At 47.2% G+C, this 19,069-nt stretch overlaps 1 protein-coding gene across 2 annotated transcripts in view; it reads right to left on the bottom strand.

Annotated features, from left to right (window-relative positions):
- Positions 1-19,069, bottom strand: part of ttn.1 (titin, tandem duplicate 1) — a 168,373-nt gene that overhangs the window by 10,994 nt on the left and 138,310 nt on the right. For both annotated transcript variants that reach the window (XM_084022712.1, XM_084022713.1), the window contains 28 exons: positions 18,756-19,052; positions 17,922-18,509; positions 17,022-17,324; positions 16,632-16,928; positions 16,252-16,539; positions 15,606-15,911; positions 14,498-14,800; positions 14,106-14,411; positions 11,981-13,744; positions 11,190-11,483; positions 10,774-11,058; positions 9,986-10,285; positions 7,823-9,889; positions 7,326-7,628; positions 6,938-7,243; positions 6,487-6,777; positions 6,092-6,391; positions 5,657-5,962; positions 4,925-5,227; positions 4,401-4,682; positions 3,689-4,282; positions 2,927-3,214; positions 2,511-2,810; positions 2,123-2,425; positions 1,671-1,973; positions 993-1,577; positions 609-911; positions 99-398 (listed from right to left, as the gene is read on the bottom strand). In XM_084022712.1, coding sequence (XP_083878838.1) covers positions 99-398; positions 609-911; positions 993-1,577; positions 1,671-1,973; positions 2,123-2,425; positions 2,511-2,810; positions 2,927-3,214; positions 3,689-4,282; positions 4,401-4,682; positions 4,925-5,227; positions 5,657-5,962; positions 6,092-6,391; positions 6,487-6,777; positions 6,938-7,243; positions 7,326-7,628; positions 7,823-9,889; positions 9,986-10,285; positions 10,774-11,058; positions 11,190-11,483; positions 11,981-13,744; positions 14,106-14,411; positions 14,498-14,800; positions 15,606-15,911; positions 16,252-16,539; positions 16,632-16,928; positions 17,022-17,324; positions 17,922-18,509; positions 18,756-19,052 — 12,465 coding nt within the window. The remainder of the gene's footprint in view (positions 1-98; positions 399-608; positions 912-992; positions 1,578-1,670; positions 1,974-2,122; positions 2,426-2,510; positions 2,811-2,926; positions 3,215-3,688; positions 4,283-4,400; positions 4,683-4,924; positions 5,228-5,656; positions 5,963-6,091; positions 6,392-6,486; positions 6,778-6,937; positions 7,244-7,325; positions 7,629-7,822; positions 9,890-9,985; positions 10,286-10,773; positions 11,059-11,189; positions 11,484-11,980; positions 13,745-14,105; positions 14,412-14,497; positions 14,801-15,605; positions 15,912-16,251; positions 16,540-16,631; positions 16,929-17,021; positions 17,325-17,921; positions 18,510-18,755; positions 19,053-19,069) is intronic.

The following is a 19,069-nucleotide window of genomic DNA, read 5'->3' as shown; positions in this document are numbered from 1 at the left end:
AAGGATACAGTTAGGATACATGTGCCTCATAGTAAAGTTACTCAACTTGGCTAACTGCTTAAAAATACATTTCACACAGTATATATCAGTGTTCTCACCACTCAGTTTGGTCTTGATGCATGTGGCGGTCCTACGAGGTCTACTCATCCCCGTCTCGTTCTCAGCAAACACCCTGAACTCATACTCCGTGGCCTCAGCCAGTCCGGGCATGGTGAACTCCTTTTCCTTCAGTCTCTCCTTGTTGCACTTCTTCCAAGTGCTCTCAATGGACTTCCTGTACTCCACCCAGTAGCCCAACACCTCCTTTCCACCATCACACTCTGGAGTTTGCCAGCGGATGCTGATGAAGTTCTTTGTCACATTCACTGTGTCGATCTCGCCTGGTTGACTTGGCTTGTCTGGAAGGAAAGAAACAACACAACTTAATTAAAATAACTAATAATAACCACTGCCTCTTTTTTATTCTGATGTCTGTAAAACTTCCCAGAGTGAGAATATAGATATATGAGAATGTGGAAGTTGTGTTGATCAACTTATTGACTGAAGAGAACTACATCAACCCTAATAGTTACTTTTATAGTATGGAGTAATCGGTGATGGAGACTCACCGAATGGATCCTTGCATGTGACGGGGTCGGACACAGGACTGGCCTGGCCCTCGCCGATGTCATTGACAGCAACAATGCGGAACTGGTAGTCTGAGTCAGGCATGAGTCCGGGCAGAGTAAACATCGTGGAGGTGATCTTGGTCTGGTGTCGGGACCATGTCTCAGTGGACACCACCTTGTACTCAACAAAGTAGCCAGTGATGGTAGAACCACCATCGTCCTTTGGTCTGGACCAGGCCAGTGCCACGGAGCTCTTGGTGACATCCATGATCTCTGGTGGGGTGCTTGAAGGCTCAGGGGGACCTGGTTTGAAGAATGCAGATCATTACTGAATGGTCTCATAGTGTTCAAAGGCACTTTAGGCTGAAGAAGAGGAATACTTACAGAGAGGAGTCTTGGGTACCAGTGGCTGCTCTGACTTCAGAGAGGCGCTGATACCGAAGGAGTTCTCAGCCGTGACCTTGAAGTGGTACTCTGTTCCTTCCTTCAGGCCCTTGACAAGCAGCTGTGTGTCTGTCACTCTAGAGTCCACTGTGTACCAGGCATGTCTGGCTGCCTCGCGCCTTTCTACGATGTAACCCAGGATCTCTGAGCCACCGTCATCCGTGGGCGTCTTCCAAGACAACTTGACAGAGTTTGCCTGGATCTCCTCAAAGTCCAATGGTCCCTCTGGAGCGCTTGGGCGGCCGATGACCTTCACCTTGATTTGGGCCTTCTTCTTGCCAACGCTGTTCTCCAGCAGGAGGTCGTAGACGCCAGAGTCACTCCTCTCGGCTCCCTTGATCACAAGCTCGCTGGCATCCTCTGTGGAGGCGATCATGGCCTTGGGGGAGACTGCACTGCCATCCTTCCACCACTTGCAGGTGGGATGAGGTTTACCCTTGATGGGCACAGAGAGTCTGACCACGCCTCCGTGGCGAACCACATACACATCTTTGTATTTGAGCTCCAGGTCAAAGTCAGGAGATTCTGGAGGATAATGATCGTCACAAAAGTCAGTTTTATTCTAAATTACTTAACAAATACAAGTGATCAGTTAATTAGTAACATCTGTATGCTTACCGAGCATCTCGGTCACAGTGACCGTTCCAGGAACCTCGGCAGGCTCTCCGGAGCCGCCAGCATTGCAGGCCATCACACGGAATTTGAACTCCTCTCCTTGTGGCATTTTGGTGAGTGTGTACTCGCAGATTAAAGATGGTGTAGTGTTGCACTTGATCCAAGCCATGGTTCCGGCCTTCTGCATCTCAATCAGGTAACCGTCCACCCTCGCGTCTCCCTCGTCATCGGGAGGACTCCAGGCCAGTGACACGGAGGATTTGGTTGTATCTGTGATTCTCGGGTTCTGAGGACACCCCGGTGGATCTGAGTGGCGAAGAGGAGCATGTCAGTATAAGATATAATGAGTCTGTGTTAGCCTTTTTAAGGAATTGATAGCACCCAACTGAACTATGAATTCAGTTTGATCTTAAAATGTTAATATAACAAGGCCTTCTTTGAATTTGTTCTCTTACCGACAGGATCTGTCGCCACTGCTGGTTTGGACAGCAGACTTGGTTTGCTCATTCCTCTGGCATTGATAGCAGTGATCCTGTGTTCATACTCCAGGCCTTCAATCATGTCTGTCGATCTGTATCTGGTCATGGTGATAGGATTCTTGTTGGCGCGCACCCATCTGTCAGATCGGACCTCTTTGCGCTCGATAATGTATCCAGAAACCTCAAGGCCACCGTCTTCCTCCGGTGGGTTCCAAGCAACGGTCATACCGTCACGAGAAACATCAAAGATGGTTGGACGGCCAGGAGGTCCAGGCACATCTGTGGAGAAGGTGAAACATTTTACCATACATATGCTGGCATACTCCTGTGTCAGCTAAATGTGTAACCTTAACTGAAGTCTTACTCTTCAAGCTCTTGCAGGTGACGATCTCAGACTGCAGGAACTCTCCGGTGCCATAGCGATTAATGGCAGCTGCTCGGAAGACGTACTCATCTCCCTCATTCAGGTTCTCAAACTTGAAGGTTGGTCGACTAACAGAGTCGCAGACGGGCACCCAGCCGGGTCTGTGAGCATCACGCTGCTCCACCACGTAGCCACTGATGGGAGCGCCACCATCTCGAGATGGAAGATCCCAGCTGCAGCTTACGGTGGTTGCATCGACCTCATCAAACCTGATGGGTCCCTGTGGTTCGTCAGGTTTAGCTAGTAAAAGGGGATTGAAAGAATGAATGGCTACAGTCAACTTGACTGGCAAGTTCTCTTGATAAGCATACTTAATAAAACAACTAGAACAAAGGATGGTATGGATGGTTCCTTACAGAGGATGATGACCTTGATGACCTCGGTGATAACCCCGACGGTGTTTTTCACCTCCAGGTTGTAGTCACCGGTGTCGTCAATAGTGGTGTCAGACACTGTCAGCTTGGAGAACTTGCCAGTGCTCTTGATTTTGACACGATCTGTGACTTTCATCTTGTTATCTCTGAAGTACCAGGAGCAGACTGGAGGAGGCCTGCCAACAAGAGGCAGGTCCAACTCCAGAGTCTTGCCGGCCAGAACGTTGACAACCTTCTGAGGAATGCTGGTGAAGTCCACCATGGGCATAACTGGGAAGAAAAAGAAGAGTTGCAAAAATGTGAACAATAAATGAATAATGATTAGTCTGATTCACACGTTGAGGGAGTTCTGGGTTCACTTGACAATGTCGGCTGCTTCAGGTTTCCGTAAGTGGCCAGGGTGGAGCTAGCCAGTAATATCAAGTTCAAGAGAGTCTCATTTACACCTCAATAACAAGCTCACACTCTTCTTACTTCCTGCACAAGGAACTTTGACTTTATAACTGAGTTTGAGCTAGAAGGATTTTAACGACGAGGTTAGTTTTAACTAAACTTGACAACAATTTTCAGGAACATTCTGGAATGTTTATTAATTCTGGAGAAATGTAAACAAACAAACACACTATCTCAGTAATAAAGCAAACTAGGTGGGCAATGTTGTCGATGGATGATGACGTGTAGTAACACTGGTCTTGCCCTTTAAATAGCTGAAGATTGACATGGTGCAGTGTTTTAGTTGTTTACCTCTCTGTTCCTGGACAGTGATGGCAGTGAGAAGCTCTTTGGGCTCGCTGGCTCCTCTGCTGTTGATTGCTCGGATTCTAAACAAGTACTGCTCGCCCTCATTCAGCTTCTCGATGGTGTGCTCAAAGTCCGTTGTCTTCATTGTTGCCACCTTCATCCACTTGTCGGTGCCAAACTTGCAGGCTTCGATAACGTAGCCTGTCAGCCTGCTTCCACCATCGTGCTCAGGCTTCTCCCAGCTGAGGGTGACGGTGCTCTTTGTGACATCGATCATCTCCAGCTTGTGTGGCGGCAGAGGCACCTCGCAAACGAGGACCACGTCGGGAGTCTCACAGGGCTCGCCAATACCGTAGATGTTCTCAGGAAGGACCCGGAAATAGTACAACATGCCCTCCATCAGTCCGTCAATCTTGTAGGATGTCTTACTGCACTTGGAGGTGACAGTCTTGTAGGCTCTCATGGAGGCCTCACGCCTCTCAATGATGTAGTTGTTAACAGGTGCACCGCCATCCACAGTTGGGGCTTCCCATGAAATGGTTGTAGACTCCTTAGTCAGCTCCTTGATCTTGATCGCTCCAGTTGGTCCAGGAGTATCTAAAAAAAATTTCAAATGTTACTCTATCACAGCAAATCACAATGTTATCCAACGTGTCACAAATACAAAACCCTATGTAATATGTGACTTCAGGTCTTTGATACTTCATCAACTTACCATAGATCTTGACCAGAATGTTGACTTCCTGTTTCCCAGCAGAGTTCTCTGCGACCAGCGTGTATTTGCCAGCGTCGTAGCGGTGGACCCTGTCGATGATGAGCGTGGTGGACGTGTTGTTGACATCGATGAAGCCTCGATTGTGGAGGTCGACACCAGGCTTGGTCCAGGTGATGACAGGAACTGGACGACCGCTGACGTTCACCAACAGGCGCAGGGATCCACCGGCACGCAGGCAGATGGTCTTCTTCAGGTCATCGTGGAGCTCAAAGTCCGGAGTTTCTGTGTGACAGTGGGATAATTTATATATGGCTCGCAATGTGGCAATTTAACTGTCACCACATCATGAAAACCTTGCTTTAATATTTGTGAATATTGAGTGAAACCAAATTTGAACCCAGTTTTTGTAAATGTCCAGCCTTTTCTTTGTAAAGCAGTTAAATAGGACATATCTGCTATAACTCATCTCTTCCTTGAATATCTCAGGTATTTGTGATCAGTTCATGCTTTTCCAACGGACTCACCAATCCTCTCCACCGGCTCGGTCTCAGCACACGGTTCACTGAAGTCTCCTGTGCCGTTGAGGTTGATTCCAGCCACTCTGAAGCAGTACTTCTTGCCTGCTGAAAGTCCAGCCACCACGTACTCTGTAGTACGCAACGTCTTCTCGTGTGCTTTTTTCCATTCCTCTGCTCCAGCTTCCTGCATCTCCAGGACGTAGCCTATTACATCAGACCCTCCGTCCTCCACGGGGCGGGACCAAGCCAAGCTGATGCTGTCGCCGTGGGTGTCAGTGATACGAGGGATAGAAGGAGGAGCGGGGGTGCCTGGAAGGAAGATGTGATATCTATAAGGATCTAGTGACATTGTTGCCTCATTTAAAGAGTAACTAAACTCCAGATGTTTGGCTGAAGTGCCTCTAGGTTAGCAAAGAGATTCGCCCCGTCGCATTTATCGCTAATTTTCTATAACGAATGTACAAAATCAAAGCACAGAACTTTTTGCTCTTTACTGTGAAACTAAACCATCAGAATATTTTAAAGTCTGGTGAATCAGTGTTGTTGACTAATTATGTGCTGACAGGAAGGAGCTTGATGACTAAAGCTGCCTCCATATAAGTCACCTGACTCCAGATGAGTTTCAACCAGTAGAGGTCAGTAACTGTATTTATAAGAAAATATGTAGAATTCAAATGAATCAATCAACAACTCTTCATCTGCATTTAATGTTGGACATTTAGAACCATCTGGACTTACATGTCGGCACTCTGCAGACGACATAGAGAGAAACCTCGCTGGCTTCGCTCTCTCCGGCCTTATTGATGGCCGTCACTCTGAACTGGTAGATGTTTCTTTCGGTCAAACCGGACACCTTCAGCATGGTGTCCAGATGGGCTCCATCCCGGTTTACCTTCACCCAGCGGGCACTCTTTCTCTCATGCCTCTCTACCAGGTAGTGGATCAGTGGGCTGCCCCCGTCACTCTCTGGTTTCAGCCACTCGATGGTGGCGAAGTCCTTCCCTGATGCCAGGATCTCTGGAGCACCAGGTGGAGATGGAACGGCTGGAGGAAATACAGTGTTATAGGTTAAAAAAAGGAAGTCTAATAGTTTTCAGTAGATTGTTCTTGCTTTCAACTTAGTGGTTACATTGTTTGAAGATTAACAGAGCAGCATCTGTTTGATTTTCTTACTGAAAGTGTTTCTGGCGACCATCGGCTCTGACTGCAGGCGGACTCCAGCTCCGTATTTGTTGACCCCCTGGACTCTGAACAGGTACTCTGTGTTCTTGAACAGTCCGGTGATGTTGCAGGTCAGCTCCTTGCACTCGGCGTGCATGATGACCCAGTTGAGTCTGTTGGTGTCTCGCCTCTCCACGATGTAGTGGGAGATGTCGTCGCCGCCGTCCTCCAGAGGAGGCTTCCAGCTCAACGTGCACGACTCCACTGTGACGTTGCTGATTTCAATGCAGCCTTCACATACTCCAGGGGTGTCTGGAAGGAACAGGTTTACTCATCGTTATTCTCTTAGGATGACCAATTCTTTAGATGGGGTCTGTAATGCTGAAAGACCTGGCCCTCTAACTTACCAAGCACTTTGACGTTGACCTCAGCAGTCTTGGTTCCGCTGACGTTCCTGACCATGAGGATGTACTTTCCAGTGTCGTCTCTATCACAGAACTTGATGATGGCCATGGCCTTGGTGGGGGTGTACTGGAGGTGGTACTTTTCACACATCTCTAGATCCCTGTTGCCCTTTGACCAGGACGCCTTGGGGTCAGGTCTGCCTCCCACTGCAGCATCCAGAACCAGGTCTGAACCAGCCCTGACCCTCACAGTCTCAGACAGGAGTTTGCTGTCTAGCTGGGCCTTTGGAGGCTCTGTTGGCCGGAAAAAGGGAACATGGTTATGAAACGAGTTATGGACAAGATTGGACTCCTGCTGGGACTCTATTATGTGAACAATTAGTTAATTTTAGATGTTGCTCTCATTACTTAAAAGGAAATATGAGACAGTGTAAGACTTGGTCACAGATCTTACCAAAGTCGGTCTTGCACTGAACAGAGCCAGTGGACTCGGAGGGCAAGCTGAAGACCTGGTTGGCGTTCTTGGCAATGACTCTGAACTCATAGGGTTCTCCTTCTCCCAGGGCAGTAACGGTGTAGAACGTGTCCGTAACGTTGGTGTAGTTACACTTCAGCCAGCGTCCTTCACCAGTAACAGTGTACGGCTTACGCTCGATGATGTAGCCCACGATAGGACTGCCACCGTCGTACAGGGGAGACGACCATTTGAGGGAGACAGTGGTTCTTGTAACATTTGTGACTTCTGCCTTACTTGGTGGATCTAAAGAACAGATCAGATATGGTAGCGCAATGGAGTGTAAACAAAAACAATACTGGATATTCTGATCTGTGCTAAAACTCACCAACTGGGTTTTGAGCAACTGCTCCCTTAGAGGCCTCACTAGCTTTGCTCAGTCCAGCACTGTTCATGGCGTAAACCCTGAACTGGTACTCCAGACCGTCAACAAGGCTCTCTATCCTGCAGTAGCAGTCAAAGCAAGGGATCTTGTTCTCTCTGACCCACAGGATGTTGTTCCTCTCCTTCTTCTCAATCCAGTAGCCTGTCACCTGACTTCCACCATCGTGGTATGGCTCCTCCCATTTGAGGGTCATTGCATTAGCAGTGACATTGCTGACTGAAGGCCTTGTTGGTGGACTAGGAGGTGCTGTGATAAAAAAAACAAAAAACGATTGTGTCATTGTGTCACAATCACTTAAATGCCAACCTGATTCAACAGAAGACATGTTTACACAAATGAACCATCTGAATAGCAGCAATAACAGATATAAGATTACAAGCATCTTCTAAATGTTCAATTTGTGAATAAATTCAAATGTTAGTCTTTGGAGTAGAACTTACTGAAAGGATGCTCTGCAACAATCGTCTCAGACTCGGTGGACTTGCTGACACCAAAGCGATTCTCGGCAGACACCCTGAATGTGTACTGCATGTACTTGGTCAGGTGACTGATGTCGAGAGTTGTGCGCTTTACGCTGGAGTTGATCAGCTGCCAGGCGGTGGAGCCGGACTCACGCTTCTCCACGATGTAGTTAGTGATTTCCATGCCGCCATCATCCTCTGGTGGTTGCCAGTTCATGACGCAGGACACAGAGGTGATGGCTGAGATCTCGATGGGTCCAGTTGGAGGACTGGGTCTACCTGTGACATTAACAGCAACAGTGAAGGTCCTGGCTCCTGCCACGTTCTCCAGAGTCAGGTAATATTTACCACCATCTCCTCTCATGGCTTCCTTGACGGAGATGCTGGTTCTGTCCTTGGTGGTTTGGATGGAGACTCTATCGGAGTTCTTTAGCCTCATCTCTTCCAGCTTCCAGGTGACCTTAGGAGCAGGTCTGCCACTGATGGGAACATCAATGATGAATGTTCTGCCAGAGCTGCAGGTGATGAGCTGGTTGGAGATGTCACTAAGGTCAGCAGCAGGTTCGATGTGAGGTTCTTTGACCAGTGCAGAAGTCAGAGTTTCCCTGGGCGCGCTGCTGCCAGATTCATTCTTGGCCTTCACACGGAAGTCATACTCATCACCCTTGTTGAGCTTTTCAACCACATAGGTGAGATGCGTGGTGCTGCCAACCACCATCCATTTGTCTGCACCCTTTGGCTTGGCCTCAAGGATGTAACACTGGATGCGGCTGCCACCGTCATGCTCTGGTTTCAGCCAGCCCAGTGAAACAGAGTTGTCTGTGGTGTCCAGGATGTCCAGTCTCTTTGGAGATGCTGGCGCAGCAGTGGCGATGACAGGCTCCGTCAGCTCGAACGCCTCACCTAAACCGTGCTGGTTCTCGGCTGAGACCCTGAAGAAGTACGGCACTCCTTCCAACAGATCCTGGATCTTCAGGATACACTTAGTGCACTTGCCATCAGCCTGCTGCCATGTGCGGCGGCTAGCCTCGCGCTTCTCAACAATATAGTGATGGATTCGTGCTCCACCGTCATTGATAGGCGGCTCCCAAATGACAGTGACTGAGCCTCGGGACACCTCCTTGAAGGCCACGGCTTGTGGCGGTCCAGGAGTGTCCATCACTTTTACAGTGAATGTTACGGCCTTGCTGCCACTAGCATTCTCCAGGTTAACGGTGTATTTGCCTGTATCATTTCTAGAGCAGTTTTCAATACTTAAAGAACTGTAGCCGTCTGAAGTCGTGACCTCTGACATGGCACCAAGCTCTCCTTCCTCCTTCACCCAGGTGGCAGTGGGAACTGGCTTTCCTCTGAAGTTAATGCCCAAGCACACTGAACCTCCAGGCTTGACAATGTGTGTCTGCTTGAAGGTCGCGTCGATGTCCACCTGTGGAGGAGTCAGCCTGTCCACAGCCTGAGCTGGCTCAGGAATCTCCTGGTAATCGCCTCTGCCCACGTGATTGACACCTGCTACACGGAACTTGTAGTCAGCTCCTGACTGTAGACCGGTCACTGTGTGGTTTGTTTCTGCCACCAGCTCCTCATTGACTCTCTTCCATTCGGTGTCTTCTCCCTTCACCATCTCCACGATGTAGCCCAGGATCTCCATGCCTCCATCATCTGCAGGTCTGGACCACTCCAGGCTGATTGAGGTGTTGGTGGAGTCGCACACACAGACCACAGACGGAGCACAAGGAATATCTTTCGGCTCGGCAGCTTTGATGGGAAGAGAGATGTTGCTAGGAGCTCCGATGCCGGCGTCGTTCACCGCCATGACACGGAACTCGTATTCCACATCCTCTGACAGGTGGAGCACCTTGTGAGCACATTCCACAATGGGCTTCTTGGTCATCACCTTGTAGAACCTGACAGTCTTCTTTTCTCGTTTCTCGATGAGGTAATACTGAATGGGGTTTCCTCCATCAGATGTGGGGGCAGTCCAGGACAGGGTGATGCTCTCTCCTGTCACCTCGGTAGCATCCGGAGTACCAGGAGCATCCGAAGTAGCTGAGGGGAACAGTTTGGACAGATTAGTGCAATGTTTGCAAAACACTGAAATCTGAAATTGAAATTGAATTAAATAACAACCAACTTTCCACTTACTGTACTGCATCTGTGCAATGATGGGGCTGGATTCCAAAGGTCTGCCAACTCCAAACTTGTTCACAGCAGAGACCCTGAACTGGTACTCATTGGTCTTTATGAGTTTGGTTGCATTGAAGCTGCACTCTTTGCATTCATCAGACACCAAAGCCCAGGAGATCTTGGCAGTCTCGCGCTTCTCAATGACATAATGCGTAATCTCCGAGCAGCCGTCGTTCTCTGGTGGGTTCCACGTCAGGGAGCACTTCCCCTCTGAAATGTTGCTGAAGGTGATGGGTCCCACTGCCTCCCCAGGTGTGTCTGCATGACACAGGTGTGTGAGATCACAGTTAGAGAGATAAATCAGACGCAACTAACGGAGGTACTCGGCTTGAACACTCCCTCATGTCACGATTTATTGATTTAAATATTTATTGATTTATCCTACATGCACACAATGCATGGCAGGCTGGTTCATCCAAGACACCACAAACTGATATAAACACCATAGTACCAAATATTATAATGTTATTTCCAACATTTGTCATATTCATCATCACAAATCAAACAATATCAGAAGATATAGCAGAAATTACATCACCTACGGAAAAATATATACAAATAAAATATTTTTCATCTCATACTATAGATTCAGACCTGAAAAAATATGAACTTTGAATGAGGATATTTAAATCACCTCTTCTTCCTTTATTCAAGCAGAAGTGATGAAGATCCAAGCAGGATGAAATGTCAATGAATGAACTGTGTGCAGGCGTGACCTTTAAAAATTATTATTATAAACTGCGTACCTTGGACTTGAACTAGGATGTTCTCCTTCTTGACTCCCGATCCGTTTGTGGCCTCCACAGTGTAGAGGCCACGGTGTGTCCGGTCAGCATCCCTAACAAACAGGGTGCTGGATCCAGCTACATTGATGATGTCCATCATCTTCTTGGTGACCTCCACACCGTCTCTATACCAGACGACTGTGGGAACGGGACGTCCATTGATATTCGCCTTCAGCCTGATGTTGTCTCCCGCCTTGACCGTCAAACCCTCAAAGTACTCGGCACCAAACTCAATAATTGGTGAAGCTGGTTTTCATGGAAGAAGGGAATGCGTTAGTACAGAACATTGCTTCACATGTACTCAACGTTGAATGACAAACATGATGAACCCTCATCAGTCCTGACGTTCCCCCCCTCCTAGTTCTGTCACGACTCACCGTTCTCACTTCTGACAACAATCAAGCCAGAGGAGTTGGAGGGAGGACTGACCACGCCAATGGCGTTCCTGGCAGTGACTCTGAACTCGTAGCGTTCGTTCATCGCCAACCCAGTGACGGTGTATTGGCAGTCGTGTACATCAGTCAAGTTGGCCTTGAACCAGCGGCCCTGTCCTTGGCGCTTCTCAAGGCTGTAGCTGGTAATCTTACTGCCACCGTCGCGTTTGGGTGCATCCCATTTCAGCGTGATCGAGTCACTCGTCACATCGGTGTAGTCTGGCTGGCCGGGAGGGTCTGAAACACATCAGGGGCATCTTTCAACTTAATTCTGCCAAATTGCTTTTATTCTAGTGAAACAGAAATGACTAAATGATTAGATTTTAAATTAAGTTACCATAATAATGGAGATGACAAACACATCTACATAACCACATCACCAGGGGTCCAATACAATCACCCAGTTAATGCACTGAACAAATCAACTATTGGATGGACCAGAATTTCCTTCAATTAAACAAAGATACAACTCAGGTAGTTGTTTTTGGAGTCAAGGAGGAATGATTAAAGTCACCACACACCAAGACCAGAAATATTGGTGTAGTCCTGGACTCAGACCTGAACTCAGCACCACTGTACTATCACCTTCAGAATATATCAAGGATTAAGTGATTTACATCCTTTGTTCATCATTTAACTTCATATTTTATACCTGTATTATTCTATTTGAGCTGGAATTCATTTATGTTCTCTTGATTCTTAACAAACAAAGTAATGTGACTGTCTGAACTCACCAACAGGACTGACAGCCATGGTCGGCTTGCTTTCGTCACTCATTCGGCTGAAGCCAGCATCGTTCTGGGCGTAGACTCTGAAGGAGTACTCAAGGCCTTCAATGAGCTCAAGGATCCTGTAATCTGTTTCTTTGATCAGCACAGTGTTCACCTTCTGCCACATGATGCTGTTCTTTTCCCTCTTCTCCACATGGAAGCCCTGGATCGGGGTCCCGCCGTCATAGATAGGCTGCTCCCACTGGATGCTCATGCCATCATTGGTGACGTTGTATATGATAGGTTTGCCTGGTGGACCCGGAGGCCTGAACTGGTGTTTGGCAATGACCATCTGTGAGGTCAGAGGCTCGCTGACACCATATCTGTTCTCAGCACACACTCTGAACTGGTACTGGACTCCCTTGACCAGGTTGGGGACCTTGAACTGAGTACCCTCCAGACTGGAACAGGCCATCTTCCAGTCAGACTGGGAGGTGTCCCGCTTCTCTACGCTGTAGCAGGTGATGTATCCACCACCGTCGTCGTTGGGTTCATCCCAGGAGATCATGATGCTCTCAGTTCTCACCTCATCCAGGCGGATTGGTCCAACAGGCTTTGATGGTGGTCCAAGTGTGATGACATGGATGTGGAAGGATCTTCTGTTGACTTTATTATCGAGGGTCAGGGTGTATTTACCCTCATTCTCCTTCTTCACATTCTTAATCATCAGAGTGGCTTTGTCTTCTGTCGTCTTGAAGCGGATTTGGTCACTCCCCTTCAGTGGGAGGTTGTCCTTCAGCCACAGAATAGAAGGTTTGGGTTTACCTACGTATGGCAACTCCAAGTGCACGTTGTGACCCAGTCGGATATTGATGGAGCCACTTGGGTACTCTGCAAGGCTTGCCTCAGGTGTGATGATGTAGTCAATGACCTTGATAGGCCCAATCTCAACAAAGTCACCCTGTCCCTTCTCATTCCTGGCGGCAACTCTGAAGAACATGTCGGAATGCTCCTTGAGATTCTTGACTTCAAACGCACACTGTCGACTGGTTCCTCCCAAAGACCACTCCTGGTCTTTGAGCTTCTTCTCAATAACAAAGTCAGAGATGATGCTGCCGCCATCGTAATCGGGCTTCAGCCACTGCAGAGTGATCGAGGTCTTTGAAGAATCCTTCATAGAAACCTCCTTGACTGGTCCTGGAGTCTCTGTTGCCTTCACAGCCTCAAGTGTCTCACATGGATCACCAACACCATTCTCATTCTCTGCCAACACACGGAATAAGAAGGACGTCTTCTCGGAGAGGTCTTCAATCGTGTATGTTGTGTCTGTGCATTTGTTTGTTACTGCAGAGAAAGTCCTCTTGGAGGAGTCCTTCCTCTCAACAATGTAGTTGGTTATTTCAGCCCCACCGTCGAGGAGCGGTGGCTCCCAGCAGAGAGTCACCTTTCCACGGGTGACATCCTTCAGAACTAGGTTCCTGCACTGAGCTGGAGTATCCTGCACCTTCACGGACAGGGTAAGAGTCTTTGGCTCTCCCACACCATTCTCTATCTTCACTGTGTACTTTCCGGTGTCCAGCCTGGTCACCTCACGCAAAACAAGAACTGTGGTCACATCAGAGTGGTGGAACTCATATCTGGGGTCCCGATCGATGCATTCTTCTCCCTTACTCCAGGAAGCAGTGGGAGCAGGTCTCCCCTTCAGGGGGACAGACAGCTCCACATCCTTACCAGCCTTCACTATGTAGTGAGTTCTCATGGCCACGTCCGAGTCGATCTGGGCTTCCTCTGTGGAAATCAGGACAAACAGACAGGGTCACACATTGTACAAAGAAGCACACAGTGCAGGAGGTGAACCAACACCTCCCCAGCTACCAGTCCACATTTTTAAAGAAGTCCACATTTATCTTATGTAAAACATCACGCTGTTTCTGGAAGATGGCTGTGACATAATCCTCAGTCTTGCAGCTGAGGTAAGCAGAAGTCTGTCTTCTGTCTGTCCGAGGACTTGAACCGGTGACCCTGCAGTTTCCAAGTCAAGTCCCCATGAACTGAGCTGCTGCTGCTGCTCCCATATATATGTGCAATGTAACAACCAGACTAGATATACATGTTTCCTACTGAACATATTTCAATAGCAGTGATTTACCCAGGATATCCTTCGCTTGCACAGGCTCGGTCATCTCCAGAGGCTCGCCACGTCCAGAACAGTTGACAGCAGAGACTCTGAAGAAGTAGTTGATGGCTGGTTTCAGGTCGTGAATTGTGTATTCTGTTGTCTTGACTTCTCCCTTGTAGGTGATCTCAGTCCATTCTGTCTCTCCCTCATCCAGCTTCTCCACTACATAGCTGGTGACCACACTGCCTCCATCCCATTCTGGCTTGGACCAGCCCAAGGTGATGGAGGTCTTGGTGGAGTCCACCACCTTCAGCTTGCAAGGCTCATCTGGTGGATCTGTAAGCAACATGTATTTGTTTTATGGGGCTGTATATTCATCTTTCTTGTGTTTGTTGGACATCTGTGAATGTTAGACCACCTACCAACTGGGTCAGCAGCCCTGTAGAAGTCTGACGCGTCAGAGAACGGTCCCTCTCCGGCCTTGTTAATTGCACAAATGCGATACTGGTACTCGTTTCCCTCTGTCAGATGGTAGGCGGTCTGTTTGATGCCAGTAACAGGGTCTTTGTAAACCCTGATCCAGCGTAAGCTCTTCTTGTCACGTCGCTCCAGGTAGTAGCCTGTCACGGTGCTGCCTCCGTCTGCTACTGGTTTGTCCCATTCTACCACCATGGTGGTCTTGGTGATGATATTCACCTCAGGCGTCTGAGGCTGCCCAGGAGTTACTATACAAATGATAGAAACAATCATGTTAAGAGGACAGTCTTCAACAAAACCGTACTGAGACCTCCTCTGGAGGCGGTCTTTGAACACTGTCCTCTGTATGAAATTGTAGTCCTCTCAGTTCAGTTTTTATTTGTCATTGTTAGTAGCAACGAAATGCAGTTGGAGCAAAGACAGACAGACATAGTTTTCAAGTGTTCCACTGTTACTTTATACATAATTTAATTTAAATCCCCATAGATCACCCCATAGAAAAGCCAAGTCTCTAGCCCCTAGGCTTGCGGTTAAGGATACCTGTGTGATCACCCACTGATCTTAATTGATCGATATTCAGTAAAAATATATGATTTGAACGGCTTTCATGCTTGCCAATCCACATTGTAAACAGCAAATCTGTTTTGACCTTCAAATCCGATCTTGTAAAATGAAGTTTGTGGGGAGAACCTGAATAAATCTAGTTGTTTGTAGGAGATGTTTTCACATGAATATAAAATAGATATTTTAGATGGAATTAATGAGGAAAGCTTATGTGTGGAAGTGTAAACATGTTATTGACCAGCAGAGTGATGAAGGTAGAAACTATCAGAAAAAGGGCAGAGGCCCCATCAGAGCTGAAGTCGACCAGAAATAGAAATTTGTCTGTCCTCTATTAAATGAGCTGACAATGTGAAACCAAATAGAACTGAGTCTATTTCCTGTTGGTCCACTTTAAGAGGACTGAGTTGTGTTAGTTTAAAGAGGACTTGATTTGAAAACAAACTTATCCACATTACATACATTAATATTCCAAGCATTCTATAAACTTACCGAAGGAGTTCTTAGCGACGACGGGCTCCGACACCAGTGGCTCTCCAACTCCGTATTTATTCACACCCATTGCACGGAACACATACTCGTTTCCACGCATCAGCTTGCTGGCGCAGGCGTATGTGTGCTCCTGTTTGTCTGAAATTGTCGACCAGACCACTCGGCTGGTTTCCCGCCTCTCAACAACGTAGTGGGTCACCTTGGAACCTCCCTGGTCAGACTCGGGAACAGGCTCCCAGCTGAAGGTGATCCTGTCTTCCGTGACGGAGTTGAATAGGATGGAGCCGACTGGGGGTCCAGGTTTGTCTAAGGGGAGGAACAGAATTAAATACAGGGATTATGGAAGACTACATAACATTAGTATAACATTTGAGCAAGTCGATTTAAATTGGATAGATTGAGAATTATGGAAATATGAAGTGGTGAGGCCAGGGGCAGTGCCTCGGTACCTAGGGCGCCATCATTTTTATTATTAAACACGTGTTATTTTTATTGAAAGCAATTTGCACATATTCTTATATGTGTTATTTTTCTGGAAACAGAGTGAATTTGTATTTTATTTTACAAATTATAAATTATAATTAGCTCGGCTTAGGCACCAAATGTGCTAAGTCCGCCACTGAGTGAGGCAATCATTTCTAAATACCTAGGATTTCAATCCTTATGGTTGCAGATGCTGAGCCCAGAACATTCTTCATTTTGATCTCATATGAGCCGGTGTCAAAGCGAGCTGCATCCTTGATCAGAACAGCAGAAGAGTCAGTTGTGCTTTCAATAGACAGAGTCGATGTCGCTACCAGCTCCTTTCCATCCTTGAGCCACTCAATGGTTGGCAGAGGCTTGGCGATGAATCCCAATCTAAGCTTAACTGAAGCTCCAGCCTGGAACTGAACTAGATCAAGATACTCTGGAGGAAGGTCAATGGCCGGGGCACCTGTGAGACATGAGATATCAATATTAGTAACGTAAAAGAAATCCAATAGACGTATTTTAAAATAAGCAAATAGAGATACATGAAATTCTTACCACATGCATCAACACAAGTGACAGGGCCAGCAATTAGAGATGGGTTGCTAACAGACCCAACAGCGTTCTTGGCGTATACTCTGAACTCATAAGACTCATCCTGATTCAGTCCAGATACACTAAAACCAAGCTCAATTATGTTTGTGAAGTTGGCCTTCACCCATCTGCCACTGGGAGCCTCCCTCCTCTCCAGACTGTAGCCGGTTATCTTGCTGCCACCATCGTATGGAGGCCTCTGCCAGGCCAGCTTCACTGAGTTCTTGGTGACTTCTGTGATGCAGACATTTGCTGGGGGCTCTTTAATATTAAAGTGGAAAAAAAAAAAACATTTTCAGTGTAAGCGTATATATTATTTAATGGGTCCCCTAAAGACTTAAAAAAAACACTTACCACAGGCATCAATAGCAAGCACCTCCTCAGAGGTCTTGCTCATCTTTCCAATACCGGCGGAATTTTCAGCTGCCACCTTGAATTCATAGATGAGGCCTGGGCAGATGTTTGTGACTCGCCACTGGTTTCCTGAGATTGGTGTCTTATTGACCTTCTGCCAGAGGATGCTGCTCCTCTCCTTCATCTGGAGATGATATCCAATCACAGTGTTTCCACCATCACTGACTGGCTCATTCCAGCAGACTGTCAGGCTCTCTCTAGATATGAAGCTCAGCCATGGTGTGGATGGAGGTCCAGGGATGCCTGGAATAGACAACATTTATGTTAATGTTTACTCAGAAAGATCCACAGAAGAAAAGTTGCCACAGCAAATGGACAATTAAAATATTAAGACACACACAGTCCCAATTCAGCAGCCGCAGCCGACGTAGACCACAAAGGCCACAAAAGGCCACAAAAGGCCGAACAGAATCCTGAAATGAGACAGTGTGGTCTGGTCCTTTTTGTGTCATCAGTTGTTTGTGTGCCCACCGTTTGCTGCTCCCTTAGCCTAGCAACCAGCTGCGGTTGACAGGAAAACGCATAGAAGGGGTAACTAAAATATCACGTTTTATATTTTTTATTTTATATTCTGATGGAGGATGTGCTTCCTGATATATTTCAGGCTGAGAGTTTTTTCTACTGAATCTCCTGCTGCTGACCCATTGGAATCTTGGGATATGTTAGGTCTTGAAGGATTATCAGTTGGATCATCTGAATCAGGAACAGAAGGATGCATTTCTGGGCTGAGTTTGAAGGAGTCTCAGCTGCTTGGACACATTCAGCCTTCAGGCAGACCTCTGAAGGATGCGATTGCTGAATTGGGATTGCAGCTTTACATGCACACACACTATAACTTACTGTAGGGAAGCTTTATCATGACTGGTTTGCTGTCAATATGGTCGCTAACACCGAAGCGGTTCTCAGCCTTGATTCTGAACTGGTACTCCTCTCCCTTGGTCAGCTTGGTTACCTTGATCAAGCTTCTGGCAATGCTAGTTGATACCTCTGCCCAGGTAGGAGTACTGGTTTCACGTTTCAGAACAATGTAGTTGGTAACAGGACTGCCACCATCATACTCTGAAGAAGCCCATTTCAGACATACTGTGGTCTCTCCGACCTCTCCGACCTCAACTGGACCAATAGGAGGTCCAGGTCTGTCCAGCACAACGAAGATAATAAAGATCTTAGTGGTTCCTCCTGCATTTGAGGCAGTGACTTCATATTTTCCAGCGTCACTTGAAATACTTTCATTTAGGGTGATGATTAAACTGTCTGGAGTTACTTCTGTCAACAGCCTCTTGGATCCCTTGATGACAACATTGCTCCTGGAAATGGTCACCTTAGGCAAAGGCCTGCCAGTGAGAGGAATCTCAAAAGTCAGGTTGGATCCTGCTCTCACATAAACTGTATTCTTGGGGTAGTTCTTCAGGTCAAACTCGGGAGCCTCTGTTTGAAAATAAGACATCAATATGATTATTACTAATATCAGCTTAAAACATGTACCCCTATCAAACCCCCATACATCCCATGACTTTTCAAAGGGTATCTATGGATCAAGATTTTTCGAAATACATGGAAAATTACAATTACATGGAAATACAGAATTGTCAGTCAGCAGTTAATATTATGCATTACCTTTGATGCAAAACCCCAAACTCAATAACAAATCTAATGAAGTAGTAAAGGTCATACCATGTATTTCCTTGACAATAACTGGTACGATCATCTCCTTCGGTTCACTGAGTCCAGCATGGTTCTCAGCACGGACTCTAAAGTAGTACTCAGCACACTCCCTCAGGTTCTTGATGGTGTGGGTCATGGCCCTCACAGTCGCACACTTCACCCACTTGGTCTGACCCTTCTCCAGGGCATCAATAAGGTAACTGGTGACTCTGCTACCGCCATCATATTCTGGTCTTGTCCAGGCAATCGTAACGCTGTCCTTGGTAACATTTGCAACTCCAAGTTTCATGGGTGCACTCGGTACCTCTGAAAAAGACAATAGG

This window comes from Eutrigla gurnardus, assembly GCF_963514095.1.
Source record: "Eutrigla gurnardus genome assembly, chromosome: 12".
In the NCBI taxonomy this organism is placed as follows: Eukaryota; Metazoa; Chordata; class Actinopteri; order Perciformes; family Triglidae; genus Eutrigla; species Eutrigla gurnardus.
Note: the sequence above shows the minus strand (reverse complement) of the source record. Positions and strands in the feature narration are given on the sequence as shown.